Source organism: Macaca fascicularis, chromosome X, assembly GCF_037993035.2.
Source record: "Macaca fascicularis isolate 582-1 chromosome X, T2T-MFA8v1.1".
Classification (NCBI taxonomy): domain Eukaryota; kingdom Metazoa; phylum Chordata; class Mammalia; order Primates; family Cercopithecidae; genus Macaca; species Macaca fascicularis.
Genome location: NC_088395.1, coordinates 126,700,118 through 126,712,798, shown reverse-complemented (window position 1 = coordinate 126,712,798; position 12,681 = coordinate 126,700,118). Strand labels below are relative to the sequence as shown.

Genomic DNA, 12,681 nt, shown 5'->3' with positions numbered 1-12,681 from the left:
GTTTTTAAGAGAAATTGTATTAGTTTTTGTTGTATACCTCAGCTTTCCAGTTCTTGTGTTGAAAATTGTATTTGAAAAATGTCTGAACTGGTAGAAAATTGAAGATTAACAGCATTTTTAATCTACATGAAACTTCTTATTGAAATTTTAGTGGCCATGGAACTTTTTAAACTTTAAAAATCTTTATTGCTTCTGTGGCTATTAAATTCTTCTGCAAATACACTTTTCTTTTCCCCAGAAGCATTTTCAATATAGTGTTAAGTATACATTAGGCAAGTAGATCAGGTCAAAATGACTTATAGGATGAGATTTTCTTTTCTTCAGAATGTGATCCCATTAAAGTTACTGTTTTACCAAAATTTTTTCCATTAACTAAAGAATTTTTAAAGGTTGAATTCATACAATCAATAGTTATTACAAATTAATATTTCACATACTAATTGAGAGCATTTTAAGTAAGTGACAGTATCTAGAAAGATCTTTGTATTAGCGGAATTGCCTTTTTGAGCTACTCTGGGAATATTTGTCTTACATGAAAGCCTTATTGGCAGTATTTATGAAAGTCGTTTCAGTACTAGGTCAAATACCCAATTTGGGAAAGAGAGAACTATGAGTCTGTTGCCAGAATAAGAAATTAATCTACTAATGAATCTTTTAAAAACCAAGTTATATTAAACCCACGGCATAATACTTTATGGTACATGTCACCTAATAGTTTATGGGCTGGGTGGTAATTTGGGAAATTGTAGGGGAGGTGCTAACTGGGGACTCTTAACACCATCTATTCACAGGTCACATCTAGCAACCTCAGCTATCTGGATTCTTAACAGAACCAAGAAGCAAGTAAAAAAAATAATTGAACTGGCAGCCAAAGTCAATGTCAGAAAAGTTCATAAACTCCAGGGTTGCATTTTGTTCCTAGTTATTGCCCCAGAGGCTAGTAGGGGGTGGATGGAAAGCTTGGCACATTTCTTGAATGCAAGCACAATCAGAATTGCCATGCAGCCTATTTGTCCTATCTTTTATACAATTCTAATAAGCTTAGTTATCTGATTTATCAGTCCCTAATAGACTACAAGCTAGGCAGAGAACTAGGGCAACAAGACACAGGAAATGGGAAATAGAAGTAGCAGTTAACATCCTTCCTGCAAGTGTATCCATCTGTATCATTCCTTCCTCCTCTCCAGTCTCAGAGTAGGTTTTCTTTTCCTGGTTAAACTGAGGCAAACAGTTATGTCATCAAGGCCCATTTATATCTCTTTTCCCATTACTGAGTGACCCCAGATTGTTATGTATTGAGTTCTTATGTCTTATGCTTTTAGAATCTCATTTCTCTTGCCTTGTAGGAGAACTTGTACCAAAGCATCTTCTGTCGATTGCTAGTGGCTCTTTCCCTCATCCTATTTAAGTTCTTCTAACCTGAAGCTATCCTTTCTTATCCCTATGTCCCCCTTCTAATTACCTCCCTTTTGTCCTGTCTTAATCATTCTAAACTTCTCAAAATGAGTATTGTATTCGTTACCCTGCCCAAGTTCTTGATGTCCTAACCAATCCCTTCCCATTCCCTCTTAAACCTGCAGCAATTCTACTCATATCTCCCACCCTTCATATTGCTAGAGGCAATGGACATGTTTCAAAGCTCTCTAATATTATTTGCTGTCTTTCCACCCTAATTGAAACTTTCCATCCTTGGCTTCTCTGGTGCCATTTTCTACCTGCCCTTTTACATCTTTTTCCTACCCCATTGTCTATTCCACAGGTATTGGTGTTCCCAAGGGTTTTTGTCTCTGGTCCTCTTTTTATTCTACTTCCCCTTACTGAGAAATGTTCTTGCCCCGTGTTTTAACTACCACTTAGGTTCATATAGCCACTTGGTTACGACATAGTCTTTTTTTTTTTTTTTTTTTTTTGAGATGGGTTCTCGATATGTTGCCCAGGCTGGTCTTAAACTCCTGGGCTCAAACAATTCTCCCATCTCAGCTTCCCAAGTAGCTAGGACTGTAGGTGTAAGCCACCGTGCTCAGCTAAGGACACGGGTATCTTAAACTCACATATCCAAAACTGAGCATCTCTCTCTTCCACGTATCCTTTTCGCCCCCTGTTCCATATAACTACAAAAAACTGAAATGCATATATTCTTCCTCTTTTATAGACTAGCACCAGCATCTACATAATCAGTCAAGTGTGGAATTGGAAACCATTCTATTATCTCCTCCTCCTACATCCCCTACATCCATTTGGCCAATTTTGCCTTCTAATTTGATCTCCGGTCTGTACCTTCTGCTTTTCTTCTGCACTTCATTAATCCAGCTCAGGACAATATTATTGGTTACCTGGACTCTAGTGATAGACATGCCCCCTACCTTACTACCTCCATCTGCCATAACTTCTGAAATGAAATCCTGCTTAATATCCTGCTGCTGAAATTTTTTTTTTTCATCAGGATAAGGCCAAACTACCTAAGAGCATATAGGACCTTTGTGACCTGGGTCCCTGTACACTTTTTCTGCCTTCTGTCCAGCCAAAATACCTTTGATCCATTGTTCTAGCTATGCCAACCTGGCTTGCGTTTCCCTTGAAGTGCTGTGTCTTTTTACTCTCCATATTTTTGTCTGTGCTATTTCTTATACCTGGAATGCCCTTCCCCCATTACTTGCATCGTTAATTCCTATTCATCCTTAAAATCTCAGCTGAAGTGTCACCTTTTCAAAGTGTCTTATGTAATAAGGCTGAGCTTGAGTGTGCCTCTGAAATTTTTCCATGGCACTTTGTGTTGCCTGCTCTTACCACAACACATTTTGAAATTACAACCACTGATTTTTCTTGTCTGATTCTCACACTAGGACTGAGCATCTTGAGGCAAACAGTTATGTCATCAGGGCCCGCTTATATCTCTTTTCCCATTAGTAAATGACCCCAGATTGTAATGTATTGAGTTCTTATGTCTGCTTTGTATAGTTGTTCATTCAGTGAGTTAATATTTAACAATCTGCAATATTTGAAGCACTGTGCTTCTTCGACATCATAACAGTTTGCCTCTGAAAGCTCACGGCCTGATCATCAAGGCAAGGCTAATTATATTTGTTCATTATGTTCTGTTTAAGAAATCTGGGAAGTATGTGACCATGTTGTACATTTTTCATCCAAAATGAGTGCATTTTTACTTGGTACTTAAAAGTGTATTATTTGGTTATTTGGGAAATCAGTTTTGTGGAACATCTCATTTGCTGATAATGAATGCCAATGACTTGTTACCTTGGTATAAAAAAAAACAAAATATGTGTGTTAGGAAGTACTGTCATTTTACCCAAAATACACAGATTTGAAAGTTTGTCACTGTTTCTGTTCTCAATTGTCCTTTCTCCACATCTAGCTCAAGACTGCAGTGCAGATGACGACAACTTCCTTGTGCCCATAGCAGTGGGAGCAGCCTTGGCAGGAGTACTTATTCTAGTGTTGCTGGCTTATTTTATTGGTCTCAAGCGCCATCATGCTGGATATGAGCAATTTTAGAATCTGCAACCTGATTGATTATATAAAAATACATGCAAATAACAAGGTTTTCTTACCTCTCAGTTGTTGAAACACTTTACTTCTTAAAATTGATATGTTGAAACTTTAATTATTTTATCAATCCCAGCATTTTGATATTAGTCTTTATTAATAAAACCTGTTCTCTTTAATCAGCTTACAATCCAAAGTGTCATATTTACTGGTCCTGGAGACAAACTTGTTCAAAGGAACATCGATGTGCAATGTTTTAAAGTCTATCTTAAGAAGTCTTGGCCAAATTTTGATCCTAACTTTGAAGTATGCATTGAACTTATTAACATGGCCATTATAAGAATAAAATATATAGTTGTGTCTTAATGGAATTAATAAATATCATTTCACGACTGGTATTCTGTTTCAGTGTATAAGGACTATAGTGATTTAAACTCATCAATGTGCCTTTGTGTAAAGTTCATTAAATAAATGTTGATGTGGTATAAATGCCCATCAGATGTGCTTAAACTTGGTTTTCAGTTGAATAAAGTAGAGAATGTCCTCAGGACCATCAGCATTTTAAAGGTTATGTGACTTCTGCTGATTTCTCTGAGTTTAAGTTAAGCATGAAGTTAGTACCTCAGGCTTGTGATTTTTTCCCTAGGGGTGATACAGACCCAAGAGGCTACAACAGAACTTAAACTGGCTTCATAATTAGAGTTTTTAAGAGAATTGTTTGTTTTTCAGAATCTTCAGAAAAGATTCAAGCATATTTAACCACTTGCTTTTTTGTTTCTTGTTTTGTTCTTCTTTGGATGCCTGATTCGTATTGAAAGATAGAAATATTCTATGAACTAATTAGGACAGATTGTGTTGTGTTTCTCTACCTCATCTTGTTGATCTCTGGAGCATTAAAATCTATTTAGTGTTGTCATCAGAGTGGTACTTATGAAATGTAAGCTAACAGCAATCTCAGAAGGGAGGCAGTGAAGCAATAGCAACTAGGCTCTTGTTTCTTCAAGATGGCCCCTGTGGGACAGTGCATAGATAGGGTTGTAAAGAGAAGCTGTTGGCATTAAAATGAACTAGATAATCAGCCCTTGTTGAAGCATATTCCGTGGTATAAGAGTAGCACAGATATGAAACATAGATAAAGAAGGAAGATTAATAGACTAGAAGACTTTCCCGTTGAAGTATTATTAACCCATTGTATGTATATATGGGCATGATCAGAGTTTCTATAACTTCTATACAGTGTATCTTGTTACCCAGCTCTCAGTCTTTGAGAGCTTTCAGTAAAATATAGTAAGTTCTTTCAACATAGGCTAATGTGTGGTTACTGAAATGAGTGTTATGTACTCAGAACCGTAGCAACATTTTTATGAATGGCAAAAGTACAAGAGGAGGAAAAGTTAAAATTAGAAGAAAAGTACAAGTCATTGCTTAATCATAAATCACATCAGATAACACATTTTGTTAATTTCATTAGCTATTACTGGAAATGACCTTAACGATTATTTACAGAAAGGGGAGTGAAATTCATTGAGGTTCCATATCAAGTGGGCAACAAAACTATTGTTAGCATTTTGATAAAAATTGACCCTAATGAAATCTAGTCACTCAACAGTAAAACAACAGCTGGTTTACACTTGAAATTATGAGATCAGAATTGGGCACTTTGGGCTTCCATACTATTTTTTTTAATACTAATATGGACTTTTTCAATAGTAATATACCAAAACACTCCTATTTTAATCTCTGTTTGCTACTTCAAAACCTAATCCTTCTCAGATGGGACCATGAGCATAAGAGGAAAAGAGACGAGAAGGAACACTTGTTGACCTCCTGATGTGTATCAGGTGCTTTAGAAATAAAATTGTATTTAATCCTCAATTTCCTTATGGGTATTATCCCCCTCTTACAGATGAGGAAAGTGAGGCCCAGTTTGAATAACTTGCCCAAGGTCCTTTGGCTAGTACTGGAAGGAGTCAAGATTTAAACTCAGTTCTGTCTGAATCCAGAACTCAAAATCTACATTGCACATGTGGCTTTCCTGGTGGTTCGGTGGAGTGGACTGCAATGAATTAAATACTGCTGTTATTCTTCCAGGCCACTGCTCAGCTAAAAGTAATTGTGTATAACCTAATAGCTACCTAATGCCTATGCAAAAAAAAAGTATATACTGCATTCTTGATCCTAAGTCTTTTTTAACTTATATTTTATTACTTATACAGAATTCTTATTTATACTTTAGTTATAGGTATAACAAAGGAGAAAGAGAGTAGGGAAATACACAGGCAGTGGTTTTAAGTGAAGATGATGGCTCCTTAACCCAGTGTCATTAGATAATCAAACCTAAAGTCTTCCCATATTAGGCAAGCACAATTCTCTATTTTGGGCCCTTCCTATTCTTCCCTTACCTTCTGCTTTTTGTACTGAGGAATTTCGTGTGCTTTTAAATAAAGCGATAATGAGATATTGAGCAAATAAAATAGAGGTAATGCTATAAAAGACTAAGCTATGTACACTTTAAAAATGCTTGTTTCTCGCATGCTTTTTACTGCTTAATTGCATTCTTTACTAATTTCCTTGCTGTCTGTTCTTTTCTAACAGCTGAAGAATGTTCTGCTGACTCTGACCTCAACTTTCTTATTCCTGTTGCAGTGGGTGTGGCCTTGGGCTTCCTTATAATTGTTGTCTTTATCTCTTATATGATTGGAAGAAGGAAAAGTCGTACTGGTTATCAGTCTGTGTGATCAATTAAATCTAGTGGGGTTTTGTTTTGTTTTGTTTTGTTTTCAGTTAGAAGTTACGTTTCCATTGGCTAAAAGCCAGGACATGCTGTGCAATAGATTGTTTAAGATATGCAGACAAACTTAAGTGAGTTGCTAGCTAACTTGGGCATGAGTACACTTATTTAAGACAAAATATATTAGGACCAATTTTTTTGGTTTTTTTCTTCCTTTGTTAAAGTATAATTAAAAGAAAAATTGTGGCTTAGAATTTTTTAAGTAAGTAATGATTTTAAGCCCCTGGATCCAATTATGAAAGCATTTTTACTGATGTGTAATTTTATATGTTACAGTTACTTATATTTTACTACTTTGGTGTTATTTGCAAAATCAAAGGTGTTAAAGAATTTAACTTGCTTCAGGAAATAAATTCAAGAACATAATGGATTCATTTTCATTAGTGGCAGAAACGAAATTTGGTTCATGATAAGACTTCCTTTCCCCACCTCCTGATCAGCATTATTTAAATCTGTATTTTTTTGGTTAAGAAAGAAATGGCTTCATGATATCGTATTTAATAGCAAAAGTTTGGCTGTTTTCTTCATCATTGTTAATAGCTACTATATTTTAACAAGGAAATTTCTTTTTTTTTTCTGGAGTTTGGAATATACTGATTATCTCAGACTTGACATTTATACTGAAGGATGAAGTAAGACCTTCAGCTTTTTTTAAAAGGTGTTGATTTGGAACACCTGTATGGGTTATGGTTTATTAAGGTTGTGGTTTAGAAAGTTTTTTCCCTCAGAGCCTTAACTTGTTAAGAAGGTTCATTTATCCTGCACTGAAAACAAAAACTCTATATACTTTGTTTGTGTGCCTCCTGCACTCTCCCATTCCCTACATGAATATGCTCTAGTTGATATTTTTAATATATTGATTTCTTTTTTCTCACAGCAACAAGTGCTTACTCTAGAGGTTAGTGGGCCCTGATATGTCATCAGTCAGATGCCTGCCTAGCCAAAGCTGGACCAAGATTATTCTGTACATTTGTTGATCTTGATGTAGACTTATATCCCTGTAGGGACCGCTAATGGCTCTGGCTTCTGGAGTAAGGTACTAGAGACCACTCATCCCCGTGTCTGCTTGATTGGTTCAGCTGTTCAATTGCCCTTTTTTTTGGAAGCACAGTGTTGAAGTTGTCTGGGGTTCAAATGGCTGCTTTGTACACCTGTCATTAGTGTAAGGCAGACGTTTATTTTATCAAGCTATTTTATCTCTATATTTAACTAAAAACAAAAGTTCCCAAAGATCTGCCTTCACTTCAGAAAATATTTTTTGGATTAAAAAAATTAAGCCTAAACCTTAAATAAAGTGAGTTGGTTATTCAATCCAAGGATTAAGTCCCAATCTACCTCTCAGCACAATGCAGAAGCTCACCACTGTATTGCTGCCATTAACTCATGCCAGAACCCTTTGCCAATAACTGGAATTACAAAATTTTGTTAAAGAAAATTTATCAAGATCTTTCTTTACTGCCTTCTCTATATGTACATCTCAAAAACATGTACATCTCAAAAACTGGAGTAGAAAGTTAGATTGCTCAATTGCAACTCCTCTAGAACTCTATAGCTCTGATCACACTCTCCTGTATTTGCTAAGTATGTAAAGAATGTTTTCTTTTAAAGTGTTCTCTTTTGAGAACAACTGCTCATTTGTTGTAAAAGCATTTGGTTAAATTGATGGCATCATAAAAAACAGTGACTTCATTTCAATACATATTTTTGAGATGATTGTCTAGAAGCCAGATTAATTAAATCCAGCTTGTGACCTTGCTAAGCATATAAATTGGAAATTCAGATACATTCAAACTTATGGGTTCATTTAAAAGTGTTCTACCTTTTGGGTATGAGACTAATATCACTAATTCCTCAATAGTTATCGTGGCTCTATCTTAATTAATTAGAAAATATGTGTGTTTAATTCTTTGAGAATTAAAATACAGAATATGAACAGAGGGTTAAAAACTGCTTCAACTCCAATAAGATAAAGGAAGCTGAAAATCTATGAGCTGAGTGTTTAATTAGCTTTGCCTACTGGGTTCATTTTTATGTCAATACAACAGTGGATCAGACAGTACGACTTTGAACTGGTGAATGTAAAGAATTGTTTTTCACCTAAGCTGCTTTGGAAGAACTGATGCTTGCTGCTAACTAAAGTTTTGGATGTATCAATTTAGAGAACCAATTACTACCTGCAAAATAAAGCATACTGTGGTACTTCTGTTTGATCTAGTATGTGTGATTTTAGATTGATGGATTAAAAATTAATAAAGATCATGCATTTCATGCCACTATGGATAACCTCATTTTTATTCTATATGCTCAGCCTTAAGAGCTTAGAGTTAATTGTATAACCTAAGTTCCTTAAATTCTAGTCTCTTGGATTGTCAACAGGAATCATAGGATCTCATGGATCTGCAACTTAACCAAGTCCTGTCATTAGGAAGGCACTAGTACAGAACCTTTAGTACAGACACCTCAAATAGGGGGACCTACATAGTCATGGAAATTGCAAGAAAACATCAAAAACAAAATACGGAAATCTAACAAATGTAAGAACATCTTAACAAATGTACTTTCAGCATATGTCTGTCTGCATTGATGAACTGTACTCATTGTTGAAGTTCATTTCATTCTGAGTGAGATATACCTCAGGGATGTGGCGGGGCAAGGGGAGGAGCTATCCATTTTCTGAATTTCCTTTAAATTCCTTACAATCCAATCTAATGCTCAATTTTTATATAATTGGATAAAACGACAACACATACATAAACATACTCATTTTTACATAAGAGGTATTTTTGGTGGGAGAAGGAATTAGACATTGGCTCCCTCCATAGTTCCAGAATAATAGGGTTTCATTTTCTGAAAGACGTTTAATAGCTTGTAATTAAGTCAAAGAAATGGCTTTCATAACTGCCACCTCACGAGGCCTCTGAAAGAAGCACTTTAAGTTGACTGATCATCAGGAAGAGTGGTTCCATATATGTTGCTGTGAGGGTTACAATGTATCTAGAAAGTCAGTTTGGAGGGTCATCTTTTTAGGTTCAATGCGTTTACTTTTTGAATGCCAGAACTGCCTTTAGAATTCTGATGAAATGTGTTTCCTTTGTTTTTGCTGTCTGCATGTATTCTGATAGCAGTGTAAGTTTGGGTCCCTTTAATTTCAAGAGGTATGCATAATGAATGTGAGAAATCTTGACATACAATGCATCTTTAGTAGGAAAAAGCCATAATTTTATTGAGCAGTTACAGTGCTGTGCACTTTAAACACGTTGTTTCATTTAATATACCAACTGTCTGAGGTTGGGGGTATCATTTCCAGTTTACAGATGAGATAACTGAGGCTCGAGTTGGTTGCTTAACCAAAGTCACACAGGATTAAGTGGCAAAATGGATATTTGAGCCCAGTTCTGTTTGCCCCCCAAAGAACATGCAGTTAACCACTATACATCCTGCCTTTTGCAGAAACAATAGATTTTTTAAAGCACATGCCTTACATTAAATGATTACAGAAATCTGACTTCTGTACTCTTCTATCTTGTATGTAGTTGCCTTATAAATATTCTTCAATATTCTTAAAATAACTTGAATTTTATCCAGCCCACTTGTGGGGCAGATGGATGTTGTGGCAGCATGCCTTTTGGAAGATCAAAACCAAGCCCAGTTTGCACTGTACCTCATCAGTAATATTAAGCCCTGAATGTCACTTTTTTTCAGGGTAGCCTCATCTAGTTATTCTGATCACATATCATTGTCATTCTGCCCTCAAACTCTTGTGCATCATGAATCATTTTGACTGTGCGTTAGTGTCTTTAAGAAACTAAATGGAACTGTCTCTCTCTTCTCACTTTCCTTAATAGCATTCATACCCCTTCCCCTCGTCCCTCAGCTTTAAGTGCAGTGTAGCCATGACACTCAACTGTCTTTGCCAGGTGGTTCTGAACCCTATTAATACACAGTTCCTATTCCCAAATCTAAGGCCTTTTGGGAAGGGTTTCAACAATTTTTATTTTATTTTATTATTTTTTTTTTGAGACAGTCTCACTCTGTTGAACAGGCTGGAGTGCAGGGGCACGATCTCGGCTCACTGCAACCTCTGCCTCCTGGGTTCAAGCGACTGTCATACCTCAGCCCCCCGAGTAGCTCCCAAGTAGCTGGGATAGCCACCACGCCCAGCTAATTTTTGTATTTTTAGTAGAGACGGTTTCACCGTGTTGGCCAGGCTGGCCTCGAACTCCCGACCTCAGGTGATCCACCTGCCTTGGCCTCCCAAAGTGCTGGGATTACAGGCGTGAGCCACTATTTGCACAGCTGATTTCAAGAAACCTTTACCTGCAGTTTCCAGCCATAATCTGGGGCAGCCCCATGCCCCTCCCTCCTCATCTACTACTTTCCTGTATTCAGGTCAGCCATATTGACCCCCTTGCTACACCTGGCTAATTTTTGTTTATTTTTGTATCTTTAGTAGAGACAAGATTTCACCATGTTGGCCAGGCTGCTCTTGAACTCCTGACCTCAAGTGATCTGCCCGCCTCAGCCTCCCAAAGTGCTGGGATTATAGGCGTGAGCCACCATACCTGGCCAATGTTAGCTTTTTATTTATATCAATCTGGACTTCTTCCTAAAGATGACAGATGTCAGCTGTTTAGATGAGATCATAGAAAGAGGAAGTGGAGAGAGAAAATAAGGCTGAGGTAAAACCTTAAGGAACAGAAATCTACTTAGACTGGGTTAAAAAGAAAAAAAGAGGCCGGGCGCAGTGGCTCACTCCTGTAATCCCAGCACTTTGGGAGGCCGAGGCGGGCGGATCATGAGGTCAGGAGAGCGAGACCATCCTGGCTAACACAGTGAAACCCTGTCTCTATTAAAAATACAAAAAATTAGCCGGGCGTGGTGGCGGGCGCCTGTAGTCCCAGCTACTCGGGAGGCTGAGGCAGGAGAATGGCGTGAACCCGGGAGGCGGAGCTTACAGTGAGCTAGCGCCACTGCACTCCAGTCAGGGCGACAGAGCGAGATCCGCCTCAAAAAAAAAAAAGAAAAAAAAAAGAGAAAAAAAGAAAAGATCGAATTGTGAAGCTATGGGGTAAGTCTCACAGAATCCAATTGAAAGAAGTACATCTTGGACTCAAAGGAATACAGAATTAGATTTTAAAGCTTCAACTGAGAGAATACAGGGGTGATGACTACCAAGAAAGGTTAGGACAAAATGAATGAGTAATAACTTTCACTGCATTTGTTAAAATGTATTAGAAAGCTAGAATCAGATGTTAGGTGGGTATAAGAATAGACCAACAGTTCAAAGGACAAGACACAGTATACACACAAATATATACAGCAGTATGTATTTATGTGTATGTGTATATACATTATGTATGTATATACAGTATGCGTGTGTATGTGTGTGTGTGTGTGTGTATATATATATATATATTTGGTATTTGATAAGGATATTGTTTTCAGATGAGTGGGGAAAGAATGGAACGTTTACAAATGATGCTGAGGGCCAGGCATGGTGGCTCATGCCTGTAATCCCAGCACTTTGGGAGGCCAACGCAGGTGGATCACTTGAGGCCAGGAGTTTGAGACCACCCTGGGCAAAATAGCAAGACCCTGTCTCCACAAAAAATAAAAATTAGATGGATGTGGTGGCACATGCCTATATTCCCAGATACCCAGGAGGCTGAGGTGGCAGGATTGTTTGAGTCCAGGAGTTTGAGGTTGCAGTGAGCCATGATTATACCACCGCACTCTAGCCTGGGCAACAGAGGGAGACCCTGTCTCAAAAAAATAAATTAAAAGAAATATGATGCTGAGATACTAAGATACTAGGTTAGCTATTTGGGGGAAAATACACTTAGTCACCTACTCACAATACCAAAAAAATTCAAGGATAGAGTTAAGTTTTTAAAAAAAAAAAAAAAAAACTATGAAAGGTATAGAATCAAATATAATGGCTGTTTATTTTATCTCAAAATAAAGACTTTCCTAAGAATAGAAGAAAAAGAAGAAATGGCAGTGGAAAAAAAGATTTCCGTATAAAAACATTTAATATATCTGACCACTAAAATGCTACCAGACACAAATTTACAGGTAAACTACAAAGGAAAGTATTTGCAATCTTAAGTATAACAAAGAGTTAAGGTGATATTTTTACAATCAAATAAATACAAACAAGATAAGATGAATATTCCCTGAATAAGCTGGAATAAGGACATGAATAGCAAAGTCATGCTAGAATTGCTGATGGATAAGCAACTTGAAAAAAATGTTCCATCTCCCTAGTAAACAAAGAAATACAGGTCGAGTATCCCATATCTGAAATGCTTGGGACCAGAAGTGTTTTGGATTTTAGATTTTTTTTTTTTAGATTTTGGAATATTTACCTTATGTTTGCCAGTTGA

At 36.9% G+C, this 12,681-nt stretch overlaps 1 protein-coding gene across 2 annotated transcripts in view; it reads left to right on the top strand.

Annotated features, from left to right (window-relative positions):
* The window catches only part of LAMP2 (lysosomal associated membrane protein 2), a 42,066-nt gene extending 33,498 nt beyond the window's left edge, over positions 1-8,568 (top strand). The window contains exon 9 of one of the 2 annotated variants that reach the window (XM_005594485.5): positions 6,100-8,568. In XM_005594485.5, coding sequence (XP_005594542.1) covers positions 6,100-6,242 — 143 coding nt within the window. In that variant the 3' untranslated portion in view covers positions 6,243-8,568. Of the gene's footprint in view, positions 1-3,373 lie in introns of both variants that reach the window. The other variant, XM_005594486.5, reaches the window with a different exon arrangement.
* The last annotated feature ends 4,113 nt before the right edge of the window (positions 8,569-12,681 follow it).